Genomic DNA, 26,075 nt, shown 5'->3' with positions numbered 1-26,075 from the left:
GTACGGTCGATGGCGTACATGTAAAAAAAATACCAAAGTCCAAAATTGTGCATTTTTGGTCACTTCATATACCATAAAAAAGACTTAAGACAAACCGATCATAAAAAGTCCCATCAAAACAAAAAGTATACCAATAAAAAATACAGACCACAGTGCTTAACCCCTTAAGGACGCAGGACGTAAATGTACGTCCTGGTGAGGTGGTACTTAACGCACCAGGACGTACATTTACGTCCTAAGCATAACCGCGGGCATCGGAGCGATGCCCGTGTCATGCGCGGCTGATCCCGGCTGCTGATCGCAGCCAGGGACCCGCCGGCAATGGCCGACGCCCGCGATCTCGCGGGCGTCCGCCATTAACCCCTCAGGTGCCGGGATCAATACAGATCCCGGCATCTGTGGCAGTTCGCGATTAAAATGAACGATCTGATCGCCCGCAGCGCTGCTGCGGGGATCCGATCATTCATAACGCCGCACGGAGGTCCCCTCACCTTCCTCCGTGCGGCTCCCGGCGTCTCCTGCTCTGGTCTGTGATCGAGCAGACCAGAGCAGGAGATGACCGATAATACTGATCTGTTCTATGTCCTATACATAGAACAGATCAGTATTAGCAATCATGGTATTGCTATGAATAGTCCCCTATGGGGACTATTCAAGTGTAAAAAAAAATGTAAAAAAATGTAAACGGAAAAAAAAAAAGTGAAAAATCCCCTCCCCCAATAAAAAAGTAAAACGTCCGTTTTTTCTATTTTACCCCCAAAAAGCGTAAAAAAACATTTTTTATAGACATATTTGGTATCGCCGCGTGCGTAAATGTCCGAACTATTAAAATAAAATGTTAATGATCCCGTACGGTGAACGGCGTGAACGAAAAAAAATTTAAAAAGTACAAAATTCCTACTTTTTTAATACATTTTATTAAAAAAAATTATAAAAAATGTATTAAAAGTTTTTTATATGCAAATGTGGTATCAAAAAAAAGTACAGATCATGGCGCAAAAAATGAGCCCCCATACCGCCGCTTATACGGAAAAATAAAAAAGTTATAGGTCATCAAAATAAAGGGATTATAAACGTACTAATTTGGTTAAAAAGTTTGTGATTTTTTTTAAGCGCAACAATAATATAAAAGTACGTAATAATGGGTATCATTTTAATCGTATTGACCCTCAGAATAAAGAACACATGTCATTTTTACCAGAAATTGTACGGCGTGAAAACAAAACCTTCCAAAATTAGCAAAATTGCGTTTTTCGTTTTAATTTCCCCACAAAAATAGTGTTTTTTTGGTTGCGCCATACATTTTATGATATAATGAGTGATGTCATTACAAAGGACAACTGGTCGCGCAAAAAACAAGCCCTCATACTAGTCTGTGGATGAAAATATAAAAGAGTTATGATTTTTAGAAGGCGAGGAGGAAAAAATGAAAACGTAAAAATTAAATTGTCTGAGTCCTTAAGGCCAAAATGGGCTGAGTCCTTAAGGGGTTAAAGAGCACCTGTCATCAACAAAAACTTTTAATATGTTGTTCCTAATCATTAATGAAGACATATTGTAATATATCTTCATTAAAAAATATTAATATTTATACCAGTTTTTTCATTTTATACTTTTGGCCACTAGAGGTCACTCTTCTATCCCTGGTCTGGAAGCAGCATCCTATGCTTTGCATAGTAAATGTACAGCTCTTAGGACTAATGCTGAGGGTACTGGTCTTTTCCTAGGAAGTTCAATGCCTGTCAATCATGCATGAGCAGCACTGTGAGCTAGAAGCCTAAACCACCTCCCCCGCCCCTCAACACCTGTTATCTTATACATTGTATCCTCTCCCTGCTCTGTGGTGTCATCTTACTTCTGTCACCGTAATAGGTCCTTCCCCTGGTTCTTCTCCCGACCCTCACATTATATTTGTCCAGTCATTAGGGAGCTGTGCAGTATCCTCCATCACACATAGCAGTCATTAGAGAGCTGTGCAGTATATCCGCCATCACACATAGCAGTCATTAGGGAGCTGTCATGTATATCCTCCATCACACATAGCAGTCATTAGGGAGCTGTGATGTATGTCCTCCATCACACATAGCAGTCATTAGGGAGCCGTCATGTATCCTCCATAACACATAGCAGTCATTAGGGAGCTGTCATGTATGTCCTCCATCACACATAGCAGTCATTAGGGAGCTGTCATGTATGTCCTCCATCACACATAGCAGTCATTAGGGAGCTGTCATGTATGTCCTCCATCACACATAGCAGTCATTAGGGAGCTGTCATGTATATCTTCCATCACACATAGTCATTAGGGAGCTGTCATGTATGTCCTCGATCACACATAGCAGTCATTAGGGAGCTGTCATGTATCCTCCATCACACATAGCAGTCATTAGGGAGCTGTCATGTATGTCCTCCATCACACATAGCAGTCATTAGGGAGCTGTGCAGTATGTCCTCCATCACACATAGCAGTCATTAGGGAGCTGTCATGTATCCTCCATCACACATAGCAGTCATTAGGGAGCTGTCATGTATGTCCTCCATCACACATAGCAGTCATTAGGGAGCTGTCATGTATGTCCTCCATCACACATAGCAGTCATTAGGGAGCTGTCATGTATCCTCCATCACACATAGCAGTCATTAGGGAGCTGTCATGTATCCTCCATCACACATAGCAGTCATTAGGGAGCTGTCATGTATGTCCTCCATCACACATAGCAGTCATTAGGGAGCCGTCATGTATCCTCCATCACACATAGCAGTCATTAGGGAGCTGTCATGTATGTCCTCCATCACACATAGCAGTCATTAGGGAGCTGTCATGTATGTCCTCCATCACACATAGCAGTCATTAGGGAGCTGTGCAGTATGTCCTCCATCACACATAGCAGTCATTAGGGAGCTGTCATGTATGTCCTCCATCACACATAGCAGTCATTAGGGAGCTGTCATGTATGTCCTCGATCACACATAGCAGTCATTAGGGAGCTGTGCAGTATGTCCTCCATCACACATAGCAGTCATTAGGGAGCTGTCATGTATGTCCTCCATCACACATAGCAGTCATTAGGGAGCTGTGCAGTATGTCCTCCATCACACATAGCAGTCATTAGGGAGCTGTCATGTATCCTCCATCACACATAGCAGTCATTAGGGAGCTGTCATGTATGTCCTCCATCACACATAGCAGTCATTAGGGAGCCGTCATGTATCCTCCATCACACATAGCAGTCATTAGGGAGCTGTCATGTATGTCCTCCATCACACATAGCAGTCATTAGGGAGCTGTCATGTATGTCCTCCATCACACATAGCAGTCATTAGGGAGCTGTCATGTATGTCCTCGATCACACATAGCAGTCATTAGGGAGCTGTGCAGTATGTCCTCCATCACACATAGCAGTCATTAGGGAGCTGTCATGTATGTCCTCCATCACACATAGCAGTCATTAGGGAGCTGTGCAGTATGTCCTCCATCACACATAGCAGTCATTAGGGAGCTGTCATGTATCCTCCATCACACATAGCAGTCATTAGGGAGCTGTCATGTATGTCCTCCATCACACATAGCAGTCATTAGGGAGCTGTCATGTATCCTCCATCACACATAGCAGTCATTAGGGAGCTGTCATGTATGTCCTCCATCACACATAGCAGTCATTAGGGAGCTGTCATGTATGTCCTCCATCACACATAGCAGTCATTAGGGAGCTGTGCAGTATGTCCTCCATCACACATAGCAGTCATTAGGGAGCTGTCATGTATGTCCTCGATCACACATAGCAGTCATTAGGGAGCTGTCATGTATCCTCCATCACACATAACAGTCATTAGGGAGCTGTGATGTCCGTCCTCTCTCCTCTGCTGTGACTTATTCTGACCGTGCAGACTTATCTCCTCCAAGACAGAGCAGGGGGATGTGAAGGAGCTGTGCACCTACGTCTTCACTCCCCTCCCCCCGCTCTGTGTTTTCCTTTCCCCGTGCACACTATAAACCTCCCGTGGTAGATGATGTCCTCTGCAGACACAGCAGGGGGGGGAGGGGCTGTGTTCGTCCTCGCTCTCCCCCTGCCGTGTCTGCCTGTGTAATGTAGAGCTGCATCCTACATGTGAGATTTCCGAACCTAAAGGGGCGTGGCTTAATTATACACTGCAGACGTGCTGCGAGCTCGGGCTCTGCCCTCGCTCCTCCTCGCTATAGCTTGGGCAGGAGCTGAGGGGAGGAGCAAAAGGGCTGAGGGGAGGAGCAAAAGGGCTGAGGGGAGGAGCGGTTCGGTTTTCTCACGGGTTCGGAAATCTCACCTCACACGTCCTTCCCCTGTACAGTGCTTGTATGCGCGCTCCTGGGAGGGAGCGCAGAATACAAGAAGAGGGCGGAAGCAGAAGTCCCGGCCTGGCTTCATGTGACATGGCGTCTGCCGGGACACGCCTCCTTCCGCTCCTCTGTGAAAGAGCGCTCCTGAGCTACCGAAGCCGAGTATATAAAGGTATTTACATGCGGTTTACACCCGCAATAAACACAGGGATAGGCTTAGTTACAGTTAGGGACAGATGGGCAGGGGGATTAGGGAAAGTTGATGACAGGTGCTCTTTAAAATGAGCCCACAAATAGCCCCGTATGTGGAAAAATTAAAAAGTTATAGGCGTCAGAAGATGACAATTTTAAACATACTAATTTTGGTGCATGTAGTTATTTTTTAAAGTAGTATAATACAATGAAATCTACATGAATTGGGTATCTTTGTAACCGTACTGACCTACAGAATAAAGATAAGGTGTAATTTTTACCGAAAAGTGTACTGCGTAGAAACAGAAGCCCCCAAAATTTACATAATGGTGTTTTTTGTCTTTTTAATTTCACCTCACAAATAATTTTTTTGTTTCGCCGCAGATTATGTTATAAAATAAGTGAGGTCATTACAAAAGTACAATTGGGGACGCAAAAAACAAGCCCTTATATTTATCTGTAGATGCAAAATGGGAAGCATTATGATTTTTTTGAAGGAAAATTGGCCCCGTCCTTAAAGGGGTAGTCCAGTTAAGTAAAATATAATTTATTTAATTCCCTCATGTAATGATAAACATATCTTCCCAAGCAAGTAATTATAAATAATGCACCTTATGCAATAATGCAGAGCTTTATAAAGCACAAAACTCTGTCTCTGCTTTCTTACCCTAACTGCCTCTGGCCCCCACCCTTGGAGACAGAGACCATGTGACTTGTATGCTGTCTAGGGGGCACGGTTTGCAGTTCTGTCTCTGAGTCCATGTAAGCCACGCCCCTTAGAAGCATCTGCACAGAAGAAAGATCTGACAACTCTGAGGGAGTGAGGAAGTTTAGAGGCTGGGGACTTGGCTGCAGAAATCTTTAGCTAAATTTCTGGGGAAGAGACAGAAGGGGACACTATCAAATGTGGGGAAAGCAGGAGAATCTTGATGTGTGATGAGACAAACTGTCTCTTATAAAGTAGAGCTGTGTGCGTGTGTCTCGTGAAGCAGAGCAGTGGGTGTCTCGCGTTTCTCGTGAAGCAGAGCAGTGGGTGTCTCGCGTTTCTCGTGAAGCAGAGCAGTGGGTGTCTCGCGTTTCTCGTGAAGCAGAGCAGTGGGTGTCTCGCGTTTCTCGTGAAGCAGAGCAGTGGGTGTCTCGCGTTTCTCGTGAAGCAGAGCAGTGGGTGTCTCGCGTTTCTCGTGAAGCAGAGCAGTGGGTGTCTCGCGTTTCTCGTGAAGCAGAGCAGTGGGTGTCTCGCGTTTCTCGTGAAGCAGAGCAGTGGGTGTCTCGCGTTTCTCGTGAAGCAGAGCAGTGGGTGTCTCGCGTTTCTCGTGAAGCAGAGCAGTGGGTGTCTCGCGTTTCTCGTGAAGCAGAGCAGTGGGTGTCTCGCGTTTCTCGTGAAGCAGAGCAGTGGGTGTCTCGCGTTTCTCGTGAAGCAGAGCAGTGGGTGTCTCGCGTTTCTCGTGAAGCAGAGCAGGGCGTTTCTCGTGAAGCAGAGCAGGGCGTTTCTCGTGAAGCAGAGCAGGGCGTTTCTCACGAAGCAGAGCAGGGCGTTTCTCACGAAGCAGAGCTGGGCGTTTCTCACGAAGCAGAGCTGGGCGTTTCTCACGAAGCAGAGCTGGGCGTTTCTCACGAAGCAGAGCTGGGCGTTTCTCACGAAGCAGAGCTGGGCGTTTCTCACGAAGCAGAGCTGGGCGTTTCTCACGAAGCAGAGCTGGGCGTTTCTCACGAAGCAGAGCTGGGCGTTTCTCACGAAGCAGAGCTGGGCGTTTCTCACGAAGCAGAGCTGGGCGTTTCTCACGAAGCAGAGCTGGGCGTTTCTCACGAAGCAGAGCTGGGCGTTTCTCACGAAGCAGAGCTGGGCGTTTCTCACGAAGCAGAGCTGGGCGTTTCTCACGAAGCAGAGCTGGGCGTTTCTCACGAAGCAGAGCTGGGCGTTTCTCACGAAGCAGAGCTGGGCGTTTCTCACGAAGCAGAGCTGGGCGTTTCTCACGAAGCAGAGCTGGGCGTTTCTCACGAAGCAGAGCTGGGCGTTTCTCACGAAGCAGAGCTGGGCGTTTCTCACGAAGCAGAGCTGGGCGTTTCTCACGAAGCAGAGCTGGGCGTTTCTCACGAAGCAGAGCTGGGCGTTTCTCACGAAGCAGAGCTGGGCGTTTCTCACGAAGCAGAGCTGGGCGTTTCTCACGAAGCAGAGCTGGGCGTTTCTCACGAAGCAGAGCTGGGCGTTTCTCACGAAGCAGAGCTGGGCGTTTCTCACGAAGCAGAGCTGGGCGTTTCTCACGAAGCAGAGCTGGGCGTTTCTCACGAAGCAGAGCTGGGCGTTTCTCACGAAGCAGAGCTGGGCGTTTCTCACGAAGCAGAGCTGGGCGTTTCTCACGAAGCAGAGCTGGGCGTTTCTCACGAAGCAGAGCTGGGCGTTTCTCACGAAGCAGAGCTGGGCGTTTCTCACGAAGCAGAGCTGGGCGTTTCTCACGAAGCAGAGCTGGGCGTTTCTCACGAAGCAGAGCTGGGCGTTTCTCACGAAGCAGAGCTGGGCGTTTCTCACGAAGCAGAGCTGGGCGTTTCTCACGAAGCAGAGCTGGGCGTTTCTCACGAAGCAGAGCTGGGCGTTTCTCACGAAGCAGAGCTGGGCGTTTCTCACGAAGCAGAGCTGGGCGTTTCTCACGAAGCAGAGCTGGGCGTTTCTCACGAAGCAGAGCTGGGCGTTTCTCACGAAGCAGAGCTGGGCGTTTCTCACGAAGCAGAGCTGGGCGTTTCTCACGAAGCAGAGCTGGGCGTTTCTCACGAAGCAGAGCTGGGCGTTTCTCACGAAGCAGAGCTGGGCGTTTCTCACGAAGCAGAGCTGGGCGTTTCTCACGAAGCAGAGCTGGGCGTTTCTCACGAAGCAGAGCTGGGCGTTTCTCACGAAGCAGAGCTGGGCGTTTCTCACGAAGCAGAGCTGGGCGTTTCTCACGAAGCAGAGCTGGGCGTTTCTCACGAAGCAGAGCTGGGCGTTTCTCACGAAGCAGAGCTGGGCGTTTCTCACGAAGCAGAGCTGGGCGTTTCTCACGAAGCAGAGCTGGGCGTTTCTCACGAAGCAGAGCTGGGCGTTTCTCACGAAGCAGAGCTGGGCGTTTCTCACGAAGCAGAGCTGGGCGTTTCTCACGAAGCAGAGCTGGGCGTTTCTCACGAAGCAGAGCTGGGCGTTTCTCACGAAGCAGAGCTGGGCGTTTCTCACGAAGCAGAGCTGGGCGTTTCTCACGAAGCAGAGCTGGGCGTTTCTCACGAAGCAGAGCTGGGCGTTTCTCACGAAGCAGAGCTGGGCGTTTCTCACGAAGCAGAGCTGGGCGTTTCTCACGAAGCAGAGCTGGGCGTTTCTCACGAAGCAGAGCTGGGCGTTTCTCACGAAGCAGAGCTGGGCGTTTCTCACGAAGCAGAGCTGGGCGTTTCTCACGAAGCAGAGCTGGGCGTTTCTCACGAAGCAGAGCTGGGCGTTTCTCACGAAGCAGAGCTGGGCGTTTCTCACGAAGCAGAGCTGGGCGTTTCTCACGAAGCAGAGCTGGGCGTTTCTCACGAAGCAGAGCTGGGCGTTTCTCACGAAGCAGAGCTGGGCGTTTCTCACGAAGCAGAGCTGGGCGTTTCTCACGAAGCAGAGCTGGGCGTTTCTCACGAAGCAGAGCTGGGCGTTTCTCACGAAGCAGAGCTGGGCGTTTCTCACGAAGCAGAGCTGGGCGTTTCTCACGAAGCAGAGCTGGGCGTTTCTCACGAAGCAGAGCTGGGCGTTTCTCACGAAGCAGAGCTGGGCGTTTCTCACGAAGCAGAGCTGGGCGTTTCTCACGAAGCAGAGCTGGGCGTTTCTCACGAAGCAGAGCTGGGCGTTTCTCACGAAGCAGAGCTGGGCGTTTCTCACGAAGCAGAGCTGGGCGTTTCTCACGAAGCAGAGCTGGGCGTTTCTCACGAAGCAGAGCTGGGCGTTTCTCACGAAGCAGAGCTGGGCGTTTCTCACGAAGCAGAGCTGGGCGTTTCTCACGAAGCAGAGCTGGGCGTTTCTCACGAAGCAGAGCTGGGCGTTTCTCACGAAGCAGAGCTGGGCGTTTCTCACGAAGCAGAGCTGGGCGTTTCTCACGAAGCAGAGCTGGGCGTTTCTCACGAAGCAGAGCTGGGCGTTTCTCACGAAGCAGAGCTGGGCGTTTCTCACGAAGCAGAGCTGGGCGTTTCTCACGAAGCAGAGCTGGGCGTTTCTCACGAAGCAGAGCTGGGCGTTTCTCACGAAGCAGAGCTGGGCGTTTCTCACGAAGCAGAGCTGGGCGTTTCTCACGAAGCAGAGCTGGGCGTTTCTCACGAAGCAGAGCTGGGCGTTTCTCACGAAGCAGAGCTGGGCGTTTCTCACGAAGCAGAGCTGGGCGTTTCTCACGAAGCAGAGCTGGGCGTTTCTCACGAAGCAGAGCTGGGCGTTTCTCACGAAGCAGAGCTGGGCGTTTCTCACGAAGCAGAGCTGGGCGTTTCTCACGAAGCAGAGCTGGGCGTTTCTCACGAAGCAGAGCTGGGCGTTTCTCACGAAGCAGAGCTGGGCGTTTCTCACGAAGCAGAGCTGGGCGTTTCTCACGAAGCAGAGCTGGGCGTTTCTCACGAAGCAGAGCTGGGCGTTTCTCACGAAGCAGAGCTGGGCGTTTCTCACGAAGCAGAGCTGGGCGTTTCTCACGAAGCAGAGCTGGGCGTTTCTCACGAAGCAGAGCTGGGCGTTTCTCACGAAGCAGAGCTGGGCGTTTCTCACGAAGCAGAGCTGGGCGTTTCTCACGAAGCAGAGCTGGGCGTTTCTCACGAAGCAGAGCTGGGCGTTTCTCACGAAGCAGAGCTGGGCGTTTCTCACGAAGCAGAGCTGGGCGTTTCTCACGAAGCAGAGCTGGGCGTTTCTCACGAAGCAGAGCTGGGCGTTTCTCACGAAGCAGAGCTGGGCGTTTCTCACGAAGCAGAGCTGGGCGTTTCTCACGAAGCAGAGCTGGGCGTTTCTCACGAAGCAGAGCTGGGCGTTTCTCACGAAGCAGAGCTGGGCGTTTCTCACGAAGCAGAGCTGGGCGTTTCTCACGAAGCAGAGCTGGGCGTTTCTCACGAAGCAGAGCTGGGCGTTTCTCACGAAGCAGAGCTGGGCGTTTCTCACGAAGCAGAGCTGGGCGTTTCTCACGAAGCAGAGCTGGGCGTTTCTCACGAAGCAGAGCTGGGCGTTTCTCACGAAGCAGAGCTGGGCGTTTCTCACGAAGCAGAGCTGGGCGTTTCTCACGAAGCAGAGCTGGGCGTTTCTCACGAAGCAGAGCTGGGCGTTTCTCACGAAGCAGAGCTGGGCGTTTCTCACGAAGCAGAGCTGGGCGTTTCTCACGAAGCAGAGCTGGGCGTTTCTCACGAAGCAGAGCTGGGCGTTTCTCACGAAGCAGAGCTGGGCGTTTCTCACGAAGCAGAGCTGGGCGTTTCTCACGAAGCAGAGCTGGGCGTTTCTCACGAAGCAGAGCTGGGCGTTTCTCACGAAGCAGAGCTGGGCGTTTCTCACGAAGCAGAGCTGGGCGTTTCTCACGAAGCAGAGCTGGGCGTTTCTCACGAAGCAGAGCTGGGCGTTTCTCACGAAGCAGAGCTGGGCGTTTCTCACGAAGCAGAGCTGGGCGTTTCTCACGAAGCAGAGCTGGGCGTTTCTCACGAAGCAGAGCTGGGCGTTTCTCACGAAGCAGAGCTGGGCGTTTCTCACGAAGCAGAGCTGGGCGTTTCTCACGAAGCAGAGCTGGGCGTTTCTCACGAAGCAGAGCTGGGCGTTTCTCACGAAGCAGAGCTGGGCGTTTCTCACGAAGCAGAGCTGGGCGTTTCTCACGAAGCAGAGCTGGGCGTTTCTCACGAAGCAGAGCTGGGCGTTTCTCACGAAGCAGAGCTGGGCGTTTCTCACGAAGCAGAGCTGGGCGTTTCTCACGAAGCAGAGCTGGGCGTTTCTCACGAAGCAGAGCTGGGCGTTTCTCACGAAGCAGAGCTGGGCGTTTCTCACGAAGCAGAGCTGGGCGTTTCTCACGAAGCAGAGCTGGGCGTTTCTCACGAAGCAGAGCTGGGCGTTTCTCACGAAGCAGAGCTGGGCGTTTCTCACGAAGCAGAGCTGGGCGTTTCTCACGAAGCAGAGCTGGGCGTTTCTCACGAAGCAGAGCTGGGCGTTTCTCACGAAGCAGAGCTGGGCGTTTCTCACGAAGCAGAGCTGGGCGTTTCTCACGAAGCAGAGCTGGGCGTTTCTCACGAAGCAGAGCTGGGCGTTTCTCACGAAGCAGAGCTGGGCGTTTCTCACGAAGCAGAGCTGGGCGTTTCTCACGAAGCAGAGCTGGGCGTTTCTCACGAAGCAGAGCTGGGCGTTTCTCACGAAGCAGAGCTGGGCGTTTCTCACGAAGCAGAGCTGGGCGTTTCTCACGAAGCAGAGCTGGGCGTTTCTCACGAAGCAGAGCTGGGCGTTTCTCACGAAGCAGAGCTGGGCGTTTCTCACGAAGCAGAGCTGGGCGTTTCTCACGAAGCAGAGCTGGGCGTTTCTCACGAAGCAGAGCTGGGCGTTTCTCACGAAGCAGAGCTGGGCGTTTCTCACGAAGCAGAGCTGGGCGTTTCTCACGAAGCAGAGCTGGGCGTTTCTCACGAAGCAGAGTTGTGTGTTTGTGTCTCTTATAAAGCAGAGTTGTGTGTTTGTGTCTCTTATAAAGCAGAGCTATGTGTGTGTCTTTCAGAGCAGAGATGTGTGTTTCTCTTCTGAAACAGAGCTAAATTCAGCTATGTTACTTCAGAGACCCAGACCATATTACTTCCAAGGCTTTGACCTCGGAGCCTGCAACTAGCTGTGGGGCCTGGCTTACCAGAGAGATGCTGCAGTAAGCCAGGAATCCTTTATGACGTGACTCCCAACCAGTGTGCCCGGACAGTGTCTGGTTGGGAGTTTTAGTTTTGCAACAGCTGGAGGCACCCTGGTTGGGAAACACTGATTATATCGAACATATAAAAATATATATTAATGCATACATAAAAAATATCTATCTAATCTGTACAATTACTTAAAGGAAAAACAATACATAGGTGAATATGTAATGTGTGAATATATACCGTATTTATCGGCGTATAACACGCACTTTTTAGGCTAAAATTTTTAGCCTAAAGTCTGTGTGCGTGTTATACGCCGATACACCCCCAGGAAAGGCAGGGGGAGAGAGGCCGTCGCTGCCCGCTTCTCTCCCCCTGCCTTTCCTGGGGTCTAGAGCGCTGCTGTCGGCCCTTCTCTCCCCCTGGCTATCGGCGCCGCTGCCCGTTCTGTCCCCCTGACTATCGGTGCCGACAGCCAGGGGGAGAGAAGGGGCAGCGGCACCCATTGCCAGCGCCGCTGCCCCGTTGCCTCCCCCCATCCCCGGTGGCATAATTACCGTAGTCGGGTCCGCGCTGTTGCAGGCCTCCGGCGTGCATCCCCGGCGTCGTTGCTATGCGCTGAACGGCGCGGCACATGACGTCAGTGAGCCGCGCCGTGCATAGCAACGACGCAGGGGACGCACGCCGGAGGCCTGCAGCAGCGCGGACCCGACTCAGGTAATTATGCCTACGGGGATGGGGGAGGCAACGGGGCTGCGGCGCCGGCAATGGGTGCCGCTGCCCCTTCTCTCCCCCTGGCTGTCGGCGCCGGCAATGGGGGTCACCGATAGTCAGGGGGACAGAACGGGCAGCGGCGCCGATAGCCAGGGGGAGAGAAGGGCCGACAGCAGCGCTCTAGACCCCAGGAAAGGCAGGGGGAGAGAAGCGGGCAGCGACGGCCTCTCTCCCCCTGCCTTTCCTGGGGGTATATCGGGGTATACACACGCACACACGCCCCCTCATTTTACCATGGATATTTGGGTAAAAAACTTTTTTTACCCAAATATCCTTGGTAAAATGAGGGTGCGTGTTATAGGCCGGTGCGTGGTATACCCCCGATAAATACGGTATATAACACATACATACACACAATCTATATATATTATGTTTTAGTAGAGCTTTATTTTGCACACCATATACATATGATATATAATAATATAAATGTATATATATGCATACGCCCTGCATCCGAGTCCTTAAGGACGCAGGGCGTACAGGTATGCCGTTGGAATTTCGGTCCCCACCGCTAGCCGGTCGGGGATCGGAACTGGATACCTGATGAAATCTTTCAGCAGGCATCCAGCATATCGCCTAGGGGGGTACGGAGAACCGTCAATTCAGACCAGCGATCTGCGGCGATTCCGGGTCATACGGGTCTCCGGTGACCGGAAAATAAGGGGACTTGGGGGTGTCCAAGACAGAAGGGATAGGAGTGAGGTGGCAGGGGTGAAACCCCTCCTATCCCTGCTATTGGTTGATCATAAGTGACCAACCAATAGCGGATTGGGGGCGGGGGGATTTAAGTTCGGATCCCCCGCTCTGCCCACCCACGGTAGTTTTCCAGACAGCTATTGACTGGGAGTTTAGCAACAGCTGGAGGCACCCTGTTTGGTAATCACTGGCATACAATATTTTTGCTAGCAGAGCCAATTGTAACGCTTGCATCCCAGTCCACCCCTATCCCAAATTTAGGCCTCAAATGAACATGGCGCTCTCTCACTTAAAACCCTGTCGTATTTCAAGGAAACAGTTTAGGGCCTCATATGGGGTATTTCCGTAATTGGGAGCAATTGCTTTACACATTTTGGGGGGCTTTTTCTCTTTTTACCCCATATGAAAAGGAAAAGTTGGGGTCTACACCAGCCTATTAGTGTAAAAAAAAAAAAAGAAAAAAAATTTACACCAACATGCTGGTGTTGCCCCATACTTTTCATTTTCACAAGAGGTAAAAGGGAAAAAAAAGGACCCCCAAAATTTGTAACAATTTTTCATGAGTACCCCATATGTGAACGTAAAAAGGCTCTGTGGGTGCACAACATGGTTCAGGTGTGAGAGCGCACTATGTACATTTGAGGCGTAAATTGGTGATTTACACAGGGGTGGCTGTTTACAGCGGTTCTTACATAAACAAAAAAATAAATACCCACAAGTGACCCCATTTTGGAAACTACACCCCTCATGGAATGTAACAAGGGGTATAGTGAGCCTTAACACCCCACAGGTGTTTGACAAATTTTCGTTAAAGTTGGATGGGAAAATGAAAAACTTTTTTTTCTCACTAAAATGCTGGTGTTACCCTACATTTTTCATTTTCACAAGGGAAAATAGGAAGAAAAAACAAAACAAAATTTGTAACCCCATTTCTTCTGAGTAAGAACATACCCCATATGTGGATGTAAAATGCTCTGCGGGTGAACTACAATGCTCAGAAGAGAGGGAGCGCCATTGGGCTTTTGAAGAGAAAATTTGTCCGGAATTGACAAAGCCCCCATAGTGCCAGAACAATGGACCCAACCCCCCCCCCCCCCCCCCCCCCCACACACACACACACACACACACACGACCCCATTATGGAAACTACACCCCTCACATAATGTAATAAGGGGTACAGTGAGCATTTACACCCCACAGGTGTCTGACAGATTTTTGGAACAGTGGTCGGGGAAAATGAAAAATGTAATTTTTCATTTGCACAGCACACTGTTCCAAAGATTTGTCAAATGCCAGTGGGGTGTAAATACTCACTGCACCCCTTATTAAATTCTGTGAGGGGTGTAGTTTCCAAAATGGGGTCACATGTTGGGGGTCCACTGTTCTGGCACCACGGGGGCTTTGTAAATGCACATGGCCCCTGACTTCCATTCCAAACAAATTCTCTTTCCTAAAGCTCAATGGCACTCCTCCTCTTCTGAGCATTGTAGTGCACCAGCAGAGCACTTGAGGACCACACATGGGGTATTTCCAAACTCCGAAGAAATGGGGTTACAAATTTTGGGGGTAATTTACTCCTATTACCCCTTGTAAAAAGGAGATTTTTTGTTCTTACCGTAAAATCCTTTTCTCGGAGGATCCATTGGGGGACACAGACCTTGGGGTATATGCTGTTGTTGCTAGGAGACTTGACACTAAGGAAACCAAAAAGGTCGGCTCCTTCCAGCATGATATACCCGCCTACAGAGCCTGAGGTAATCAGTTTAGTCCCAGAGAAGTAGGAGAGGACCGAAAGGCAGAAAACCAAGACCAGTCCGAGGTAACTACAAGACAAAAAATAACTGAACCCACCCTCGGACAGGTAACCAAACCAGGAACACCAAAAGAAAGGGCGGGAGCTGTGTCCCCCAATTGATCCTCCGAGAAAAGGATTTTACGGTAAGAACAAAAAATCTCCTTTTCTCTATCGGCTCCCTTGGGGGACACAGACCTTGGGATGTACCAAAGCCGTCCCTAGGTTGGGCACAGAAACCAGTCAGGGGGCAGGCTGGACCACCGCGGCCTGCAACACCTTACGGCCCAGACTGGCATCAGCGGATGCGAAAGGTATGAACCTGGTAGAATTTTGCAAAAGTGTGCAAGAACGACCAAGTAGCCACCTTACAGACTTGCGAGGCCGAAGCCCTGTTACGGAGAGCCCAGGAAGCTCTGACAGAACCCGTGGAATGAGCTGAAACCTTAAAGGGAGGGGTCCACCGAAGAAAGAAACTCGCCACAACTGATCGGAGAGACTCCATGCGGAAATGGCGAAGGAGAAGATACTGGTTGAGGCGCTTGAGATCCAAGATTGGGCATATGAAACCCCCTTTCTTGGGGACCACGAAGAGGTTGAAGTAAAAACCTTGAAAACGCTCCCTGGGAGGAACTGGGACAATTACTCTCTGGATGAGAAGGGACTGTAGTGCACCTCAAAAAGCCTTCTCTTGAGAGGGGGACCAGGATAGAAAAAAGTGATCCCTTGGAAGGGAGGCAAACTCGATCCGGTAACCATTGGATACCACGTCCCTGAGCCAGGAGTCCTGAACATGTGACAGACATCCAGGAAGAGTACCAGATGACCTCCCACCTGAGAAAAATCTGCGGGTGGGGAAGTCCCTTCAGGCAGAAGTAGGTTTGCGGGTGCCCGCTTTGGCCGCAAAACGGCGGGAACGGTCGTCCGATTTCCAGGAGGGACCCATCTTGTCCCGCCAAGGCGCCTGCTTGGCCCCCTTATTGGCACCAAAGGTCCGAAAGGAGGCTGACTTGTGACGGGAAGCAGTACTGCAAGAATTATTCTGAGGTAGTAAGCAACTTTTACCCCCGGTCGCCTCCAAGATAATTTCATCTAGGTGCTTACAAAAGAGCCGAGAACCAGTAAAGGAAAGTTCAGTCAGACTTCTTGGAAGCGGCGTCCGCATCCCAGGCTTTGAGCCACATGGATCGACGGAGGGCCACTAGGGTGCCTGTGGCAAACAGCGGGCCAACTGCATGGAAGCAGAACACAAAGTCTCCAGCTTTGGAAAGTTGGAGAGCTAAATCAGCCAAGGACTCCGCTGGAGACCCAGAAAGGATACCCTGGCGGAGTTGGGAAGCCAATACCAAAAGGGCTTTAGATACCCAGGCAGAAGCAAATGCAGGAAGAAGTGAAGAACCGGCTTCTTCAAAAGGCAAACTTTGCCGAAGTCTCCACTTTGTCAGCCAGATCCTTGAAGGAGGCTGCATCAGCTAACGGCAGAGTAGTCGCCTTTGACAGGCGGGAGACCGGTGGATCCACAATTGGAGGGGAGGTCCACCGAGCAATGAGGTCCTTGGCGAAGGGATACTGCGCATAAACCTTCTTCGCTTCCTGAAACTGCTTATCAGGGTGCCTCCAGGCAGATTCCAGTAAGGCTTCAAATTCAGTATGAGAGTTGAAAACCTTGGGTGCCACTACGTCTGAAGTTCCTGGGTCCTCTAGATGGAAGGTGTCCCTTATGGCCGAAACCAATGTGTCCACCCTGTCCGTTGTATCTGTTCGGTCCTCTGAGTCAGAGGAAGAATCAGAAGCCTCATCTACAAGTTCTCCAGGAGAGTGGGAACGAGTGGAGGCAGCCTTGGAAGAAGGAGACTCTGACCTGGTAGGCTAATCTGGAGATCCAGAATGGTGACCAGGGGAGCGCCCTCTGGAAGAGAGATGCGTACGGGGAGCTGGAGCAGAGGGGCGACACCTGTAAGGGGAGCACCTGCGTCTGCTAGAAGACTCTGGGGATGAGTCCGAGGAAACACCCCTATGACGCTTGTGAGAGCATTTAGCATACTAAGAGGGAGAGCGGGTCTCCCTGGAGGGCTGGTGTAAAGAGGACCTCTCCAAGGAAGTAACCATGGAATGGGAGACCAAGTCAAAAATAGACTGGGAGGACACCCAACCTGGGGTGAAATAACCAGGGGGGTCAGGGGGTGCAGGCGGAACAAGTGGGTTCCGCAGAACCAGACATTTTAGTGTTGCAGCCCTTGCATTTATAATAGGTGACCAGGGTCCCAGTTAACTGCTTAGAGGGAGGAACAGTTCTGGGCTCGGACAAAGTAAAAAATGAAAGTCTCACCAGTGTCTGTGTCCCTAACAGGGCAGCTGCTGTGAGGAGAACTTTAGTCAGCTGCTGATAGAGAGGCAGGGGTAAGCAGAACCAATGAGAAGAGAGGGGCCGGATTAGACTAGGGTGCCTCTGATTGGTCCTAGAGCCCCTCTGCGCGCGCAATGCGCTAATTGGCAAAAGTAATTTGTGCACCTGTACCTCATAGGCCACGGGTGGGCAGAGCTAAAGTCTGCAAGCACCCGGCACAAAGATAATAACATGGCCGGTGATAATGGCGCCTGCTCTCAAACCACATCATCTATGCGAGCGCAAGGGAAAGGGAGCGGGTAAACATGCCGCCGGGAGGAAAAAACTGTGCTCCGGACGCATGGAGCTGAAGCATGTGAGAGCGGGGAAGGGAGGAGTCGGCAGCCGCTGCTGCTGAGGAAAAAGAACTGCAAGTGTTTAAGTGCCGGCGCCTGAACAGACAGGCGCCGAGACAATCCTACATCACTGACAAATACCCCTTGGATCCAGACCAGTTCCTGTGGTAGGGAGACCCCGGGACAGTTAGAAAAAAGGTGGGCTAACAGACCCACCTCATTGAAAAAGGTCCCCACATCCTTAGGCAATAATAAAGAGGAGTGGGCCCAAAACAGGGGGTCTCCAGAGGTTGAAAGTCCCTAAAACCTGTATGAAAAGGGGGGGAAAATACTCACCTCATTCAGAATTACTTACATAATCAAGTCTTCAGTCAGCTTTTAGTCACCTGCATCATGCCGGGCTGTAACAGCGAGACGAGCAGGGAACAGTGGGGGACCCGGACCCATGAGGTACAACCCCAGGCGCTGACCGTTGGCGAGAGAGGGTTGATAGTACATCCACGATGCCTGTGCCCCCTCAATCGCAAATGGGGAAACAGTTCCTGAGTCCCCACCTGAAAACAGGAAACGAAAAGGGAATAAGAAACTGAAATGTCCCTTATCTGAAAAATAACATTAAAAATGTTTGACCAGGTCTGGGACATTAAGCTAAAACGGATTACCTCAGGCTCTGTAGGCGGGTATATCCTGCTGGGAGGAGCCGACCTTTTTGGTTTCCATAGTGTCAAGTCTCCTAGCAACAACAGCATATACCCCAAGGTCTGTGTCCCCCAATGGAGCCGATAGAGAAATTAAAAATTTTGGGGAAAAAACTGCATTTTAGTGAAAACATTTTTTTTTTCTCATTTACACATCCAAATTTAACAAAAAGTTGTCAAACACTTGTAAAGTGTTAAGGCTTATTGTACCCCTTGCTACGTTCCTTGAGGGGTGTAGTTTCCAAAATAGTATGCCATGTGTTTTTTTTTTTTGCTGTTCTGGCACCATTGGGGATTCCTAAATGCGACATGCCCCCCAAAAACCATTTCAGCAAAATTTGCTTTCCAAAAGCCATATGTGACTCCTTCTCTTCTGGGCATTGTAGTTCGCCCGCAGAACATTTTATGTCCTAACATGGGGTATTTCCATACTCAGAAGAGATGGGGTTACAAATTTTGGGGGGAATTTTCTCCCATTACCCTTTGTAAAAATTGTAAATTTGGGGGGGAAAAAACTGCACTTTAGTGAAAAAAAAATGTCTTACACATCCAAATTTATCGAAAAGTCGTCAAACACCTGTGGGGTGTTAAGGCTCACTGGACCCCTTATAACGTGCCTTGAGGGGTGTAGTTTCCAAAATGGTATCCCATGTGGGGGTTTTCTGCTGTTCTGGCACCATACGGGCTTCCTAAATGCGACATGCCTCTACAAAATCCCATTGTCGCTCCTTCCCTTCTGAGCCCTCTACTGCGCCTGCCGAACACTTGACATACACTTGAGGTATTTCCTTTCTCGAGAGAAATTGGGTTACAAATTTTGAGAGGATTTTTCTCCTTTCACCCCTTGTAAAAATAAAAAAAACTGGGTCTACAAGAACATGCGAATGTAAAAAATTAAGATTTTGAATTTTCTCCTTCACTTTGCTGCTATTCCTGTGAAACATGTAAAGGGTTAACACACTTACTGAATGTCATTTTGAATACTTTGAGGGGTGTAGTTTTTATAATGGGGTCATTTATGGGGTATTTCTAATAAGAAAGTCCTTCAAATCCACTTCAAACTTGAACTGGTCCATGAAAAATTTCGAGTTTGAAAATTTTGTAAAAAATTTGAAAATTGCTGCTGAACATAAAGTAGAATATGTCACAAAAAATCTCAGAATCAGAATGAAAGGTAAAAGCATCCCAGAGTTATTAATTCTTCAAGTGACAGTGGTCAGATATGCAAAAAACGCTCTGGTCCTTCTGGCCAAAATGGGCCTGGTCCTTAAGGGGTTAATGAAGATAATACAAAGTTGCTTGCATATATTTTCTACCACTTCAGATAGCAATGGGACAATCTGCCTCCAACTGGAAACCTCGTCATTGCTGACTAGACCTTTTGGCTGCATTAGGGGCGGTGAACATGAAACCCCTACCTTTCTTCTGGCTTTGATAATCTCTACAGAAGTCTCCCCTCCCATAAAAAGGGCTTTCTATTGGGGAAGGGATAGCAAGAAAAATGTTCGTTTTATTCAAGGCCTTCTTCAGGACCTGGTATATTTCCTTGCCAAAAAGGTAGTTGCCCTCACATGTTAAGGCACACAATTTGGATTTAGAGGTAACATTAACCACAGAGCCCTCCTAGCTAGGTTAGGAAAAGCTATAGCTCTAGCTGAAATTTTTGGAGTGTGTGCAGAAGCGTCAGAGATAAAGTCAACTGCTGCTGCAAGGGTAGGGATGGATGCAAACAGTTGTTCTCTAGGGGTACTGCCCTGGTTGCTCAATCCACACTCTTAAAAATCTGGCTACAGATGTAGCGGCAATAACCGGTTTAAAAGATCCAGCAGCAGCCTCCCTTGTCTTCCTAAGAAATACAGCTGCTTTTCTGTCCATGGGATCTTTAAAAGAATCGTTATCTTCAAAGGGAAGGGCCACCTTTCTAGTAACCTTAGCTACTGGCGGGTCAATTCTAGGAAACTTGTCCCAATCAGTACAATCCTCATCCTGAAAAAGATATTTCCGCTTAATGCAGGCACAACCGCAAACTTTTTGTCAGGTTACTGCCAGTCATTCTTGATTATAGACTGATGAACTGGAAACACAGCACACTTCCTGGGAGTAAGGCCTTCAAACATGCGACCTGGTAAGGATTTATGCTCTATCATTTCCTTTAAATTCATGGTAGACCTAATCACTCTCACAAGACCCTCCCCATTCTCAGCAGGGAACAGGGATCCACCAGAGCATTCATCCAAAGTTGGGTCTTCATAAAGCTCTTCTTCTTCCATAACAGAAGACTGTTATGTTGTGAAGGCCAGGCCTACATGCTCGCTCTGATCTACTCTAACCACATCTTGCATACTGGAGTAACATCCTCCACAATTTTCTTGACACAAGAGTCACAATGGGAGCCCACATAAGCAGCGTCCAGCCTCCTTCTGCACAACCTACATTTTCTGCTCCTGCACTTTGCTTTTTTTAGGGACATCCTTAGCCTATGGATAACACCGACCATCAGATAGCAGAAAAATAGCTGGGACATAGTCCCCTTACCCCACCAACTGGTACCGTCTCTACCACAGTTGCAGGTTCCATGCTGTCAGTGCATGATACAGCTTCATAAGTCCTCAGAAAGGAGTCTACCTTCTCCTAGGTCCTGGAGAGTCTCATAGAGACTGGCTGGGCACTTCAATTTAAGTTTCCCACGTCCAAACTACCGCCCTTCCCGGCAGGAAGTCAGCTGACCTCCCCTCTATGGTTTCTGTGGCTAGAACGCCACCTTCCTTCCCCCAGCAAAATAATAATTTTTTGTTTTAATCGCATGCGCTAAGCTCGGACCCCCCCTCCCGCTGGCCGCTCACAGCATAACACAGCGGAGAAAAAGGAGCTTCTCTGCAACTGTTGCACTGAGCTGAACGGTACATGGAGGGAGAGAGAGGTGCCAGGAGGTGTGTGCAATGCATAGGCGGGGAGAGGCTGCACACCAGGCTTTTCACAGTGGTCTCTCTGAAGAGGACTTACGCCGCTGAGGTACCCCATAAGTCTCACATTATGAACGGGGTCCCCACAGTTTCCATCCTTCAATGCTTTACAGGAGATCTGACCCGTTCCTCTGCAGGACAGGAAATAGCACTAGGGAATAGGGGTTGGATCCATCCTTACAAAATAGTTCCCGTTTTCTGTCCTGTGGATGAGGAGGCGGTCTCTTAAAGGGGTATTCCGCCCCTAGACATCTTATCCCCTATCCAAAGGATAGGGGATAAGATGTCAGATCTCCGCGGTCCCGCTGCTGGGGATCCCCGGGATCCCCGCTGCGGCACGCCGCTATCATTACAGCACAGAGCGAGTTCGCTCTGTGCGTAATGATGGGCGATACAGGGGACGGAGCAGCGTGATGTCATGGCTCCGCCCCTCGTGACATCACGGCCCGCCCCCTTAATGCAAGTCTATGGGAGAGGGCGTGACGACCGCCACGCCCCCTCCCATAGACTTGTATTGAAAGGGGCGGACCGTGATGTCACGAGGGGCGGAGCCGTGATGTAACGATGCTCCGGCCCATGTATTGCCCGTCATTACGTGCAGAGCGAACTCGCTCTGAGCTGTAATGATAGCGCAGTGCCGCAGCGGGGATCCTGGGGCTCCCCAGCAGCGGGACCGTGGCGTTCTGACATCTTATCCCCTATCCTTTGGATAGGGGATAAGATGTCTAGGAGCAGAGTACCCCTTTAAGGGTGCAATCGTGGACGAAGGGAAAAATAAATATTTATGGTACAGAATAACTGTGTGTTAGATAGTATAAAAGAAATTTCACCAGTTAGATTAAGGATAGGTTATTTGTATTAATTAATTCTCACTCACGGGCATAAAGTGTATCAAGAAAAGATTAAGGGAAAGTGGGCTACACAAACTGAAGAAGTGAATGATTGCACATGGTAGCGGGTTTTGAAAATGTGACACGTTGTTTAGAGAATAAAGCACATTTTCAAATACTGCTGTTATATACTGAATATTTCAGTTGTATCATTTCCCAATGGCGTTGTGGAAATTTAAATATCAGGATAATGCTAATGGCCCCAAATGCAATGAGAAGAACGCTGATTTCCTTCATTTAGTGTGGGGGTGCCCCAAAGTCTAACATTTTTGCTTTTAAATAGATGAATTCTTGGGGGAAAAATGGAAAATTAAAAAGAGGAAAAAAGTTTTCATGGTGGCAATTTTGGGCGAAGTGGTGGAATTTGGAATTGAATTTATTATGTCAAACTCTTTTTGGTGGCTAAGTTGTTAAAAATGAGGACCTGGTTTACTGAGAGTAACTGCCAGTGCTGGATCACTAGAAACACATTGCAAATAAAATAAGGGCGTATGAAGAAATTTAGGCCAAATCCTCAAAAAAAAGCTGGTGGTGCCTATATTGAGGTGCTGTGTTGGTTGGAATTTTGATTGGAATATTGTATGCTATTTTTGTAAAACCATGTAAATAGTTTTTTTGTATAGATAAAATAAAAAAAAGAAATAGTTAACCCCCTTTGTTATAGATCTTTACTATTGTTTCTATCATCATGCATTATTTTGTATGTCTATTACTACATGTGAATAGGTGGTAAAATGGATAGGTGTATAATTCTCCCAGCTCCCACACCTGGCACGCATGACTAAGGGGCCCGTCCCGAAACGCCGTCGCGTCCATGGCTGGGAGAGTTGGACAGAGGCAAAGACTGCAGCTTGCTATGTCTGTACACTCTATTTTACTGAAGAAATTAATGACGGAATTTACAAGAAATAAAGAAAATTTACAAAGGAGAGACCCTTTTAATCGTGAGTGATTGCCCAAATGGGTACTATAATTACATTAAAATTAACTGGTCCGTAAATAATCATAGTGTGTGAAATGTAGTATCGGCTGACCCATCAGTGCAGGGCAGAAACCACATTGTCTGTGTCTCTCAGGAGGATGGGGGCTACTTTCAGAGAGGAACTTCAGCAGAGACACGGTAGATGACTTCTTTTCTTCACTCCCTTCATGTAAGTGACCACTGAAAGAGGGGAAACTGCTCTATATGGCTGATGAATGATATTTAGCCAAATAGATTGGCGAGAGGAAAAGGATGGGCTATGGATTTAGTTCCCTGGAGTACCTCTTTAACAAGATTACCTCAATTAATAGAACTGTAGGGCTAAAATACACAGTATAGAAATACACATAGTATATAGCAATCCAACTCATTTTTCCATTATACTAACCAAAATTTGACTCTTCTCCAAGTTCTTTTCCATAGCGTACCATGCATTCTCCAAGAAGACCTTCTGGTTGAGGATATCCTGGATTTTTTACTTGCCCTCTAATTTTGGATACAGTGTTCAGCATAGAAAGCTTGGCACGAGAGGCTAAATAAAGAAAAGTTTAAGACAAAACCTTAAAATTACCAATGAAAGTGACAACAAGCATGAGGGTTATGTAAACTAAAAATGATTTATCTTATAATACAAAAAGTGGGCAGTAGCAGTTTTTTTTTCCCCTCCAAATTTTTTTTATGGATATGGTTTTTTCCCATAGACTTTTATAATCTGCTTTAAAAACAGGTTTACAAAAAGACTTAAGAGTACTATGGGCAAACACATATTCACAATTATAAAGCATTTAAGAAGATATGTATGTTTCCAAAGAGATGGCTCCTTACATGACAGTGCGCTCAGCCTATCACCGGCCGAGGCGGGACATCGCTGCGGCCAGTGATAGGCTGACTGCTCTGTGACATTCCCATCCCCAGCATGAGGCTGATACCGGAGCAACGGGGGAACGTAGGCAGGTGAGTTAAAGTTTATTTTGTTTATTTCTGCAGCCCGGGCACAGGAATATGTAGTACAGTACAGAGTTCCAGCGCCGGCGGTCCGCAACTCACAGGAGGACGAGGAGAGCAGCACTTGCGGGTGACATATGGTTAGGGGGACAGCGCCGTGCTGATAATTCATTGGGGGGGGGGGGGGGGGGGGGGAGAGAGAGAGAGAGAAGCAGAACAACGCCCGCGGGTCACATATGATTAGTTCCCCAATGTGGGGAGAGCGCGCTGCGGCTGATAATTCATTCATTCGAGGGGGGGCCCCAACCAGTATTGCAGTATGGGAAAAATTCATATTGTGCAGGAAAAAAAAATTTGGTATTCGGTATAAACCGATATACCGCCCAGCACTAGATTGTAGTATTCAGCAACATACATAAGCTAGTCAAACTGCAAATGAAGGGCTTCCAATGCAGAATGAAGAGGGGGGCCTGTGGAAAACTAACACGTTTTTTGGACTAAATGGCATCTCCAGGAGTTAACAAGTCTGGTACAGTTGTTTAATGAATTAATTTATTTGTTTTTTTTTTTGGGGGGGTTCTGATAGGTTGGATAACGCCCTGCAGGTGTTCCAATAGGTTGGATAACCCCCTGCGGCTGTTCCGATAGGGTGGATAACCCTGATAGGTTGGATATACTGCACTGATATTTCATTATCAGCTAAGCTTGTAGCTGTGACGTCACATTACACTCTGAATGCAGATCTCCTGTACCTGCTCTGCCCTCTGTTCTGTCTGCACAAAAACAAGACCAGTAATGTGAAGCAGGGAGCTCATATTACTGACATAATTTTTTACATAAGGCAGCAGGAAGCCATATTTAAGTCCCAGTGGTTTCAGTCAGAACAAGCACACTGCTGTCTTAATCTAATGAGCAGTAATATGAGCTCATCTGCTTCTTTTAGGGCTCAGGCTGGCCTAGAAATACAGCCATACTGATGGTTAATTAGCAGTTCCTAGGGCATGTCTTCAACAAGAAATGCCTGTATAGCCAATCACTGACTGAGGCAGTATCCGCCTCTAATTTAAAAAGAGGTAATAAAAACACTACATGAAGTACCTGGGTTTGGTTGAAGATATTCAATCGTTTTAGCCAGCACTTCAGACACTGCTTTACTGGTAACATCAACCTTCTGTAAAAACACAACAGTTTTGAATTCTTTTAACATAAAAAAAGAATAAAATTGTGTACAGCTGTATAAACAAATGAATCAAATTTAAAGGAGAAATCTAGGATAGGGGATAAGTAGCTGATTGTGGGGTGTGGGGGGGGGGGGGGGGGTGAGGGCTTGGGTTCCCCCTCTATCCCCAGAACAGCACTCGGCTCCGCTTGGGGAACCGGGGCCCTATTCCGGAGATTGCGGGAGGGTCCCAGTGGTCAGCTACTTATCCCCTATCCTGTGGAGGAGGGGATAGGTTCGTTTCGGCTGGAGTTCTCCTTTAAAGAAAGAAAATAAAAAATCAGCGGCACAGCATGGATTTGAAAGAATGCAAAAACAGTCAAATACTTGGGTGGAAAAATTTAAGGCTATGTGCAGCTACCTATGTGAGCCTGGTTCTGTTATGTGTTAGGTTAAAAGGCATCTTTGCAAGTAACAGGAGGAAAAATTAGCAAGGACAGACCCTTCTTTTGGTTGGTCTGCATATTTAATATCACAACATAATAGCCACCAAGCTTTCTTTGCTTAACACCAAACTTAATAGCAAAAGAAATATTTTATTTATTCATACATACATACATACATACATTTTTCGGAAGACAAACTCAATTAAGGGGGAACCTGTTAGATGCTTTATTCTGCCAAAGCACGGAAAGGCTGCCTTATTGTAATGCACTTAGATTTACAATGACACACTATGGTATTTAGAGGTATCCTCTACCAAAACAAAAGATACATAATAAATAATGAATAATAACAATAATAAAGACTTAAGAAATGACCAGATTAAATAATAATGATAATAAAAAATGTTTTTATTATTATTAACTACCACCACCACCACAATGTGTTGGCAGATAAGAACTATTTGGCCCACCTAGTCTGCCCAATATCCTAAATACTATAAATGGTCCCTGGCCCTATCTTGTATGAAGGATAGCCTTATGTCTATTCCTAGGTCATATAAAGGATAGCAGTATGCCTAACCCGTGCATGCTTAAAGGGTTTGTCCGGTGTTTATTTCTTTTTTTGTTATATGGTGCAAATCATTATAATTAGCTTACCAGTTCTGTACCTGGTTTCTTTTCCTTGTCTGATGTTCTTTTGTAGTTATTTTAAAATCTTC

General features: G+C 48.4%; 1 protein-coding gene across 3 annotated transcripts in view; it reads right to left on the bottom strand.

Moving 5' to 3' along the window:
• SH3GL1 (SH3 domain containing GRB2 like 1, endophilin A2) overlaps positions 1-26,075 on the bottom strand; it is a 165,039-nt gene that overhangs the window by 65,030 nt on the left and 73,934 nt on the right. For all 3 annotated transcript variants that reach the window (XM_056571879.1, XM_056571871.1, XM_056571889.1), the window contains 2 exons: positions 24,850-24,922; positions 23,195-23,338 (listed from right to left, as the gene is read on the bottom strand). In XM_056571879.1, the coding sequence (XP_056427854.1) occupies positions 23,195-23,338; positions 24,850-24,922 (217 nt within the window). The remainder of the gene's footprint in view (positions 1-23,194; positions 23,339-24,849; positions 24,923-26,075) is intronic.

The sequence above is a fragment of the Hyla sarda genome, chromosome 1 (genome assembly GCF_029499605.1).
Source record: "Hyla sarda isolate aHylSar1 chromosome 1, aHylSar1.hap1, whole genome shotgun sequence".
In the NCBI taxonomy this organism is placed as follows: domain Eukaryota; kingdom Metazoa; phylum Chordata; class Amphibia; order Anura; family Hylidae; genus Hyla; species Hyla sarda.
This window is presented reverse-complemented; position numbering and strand designations above follow the sequence as displayed.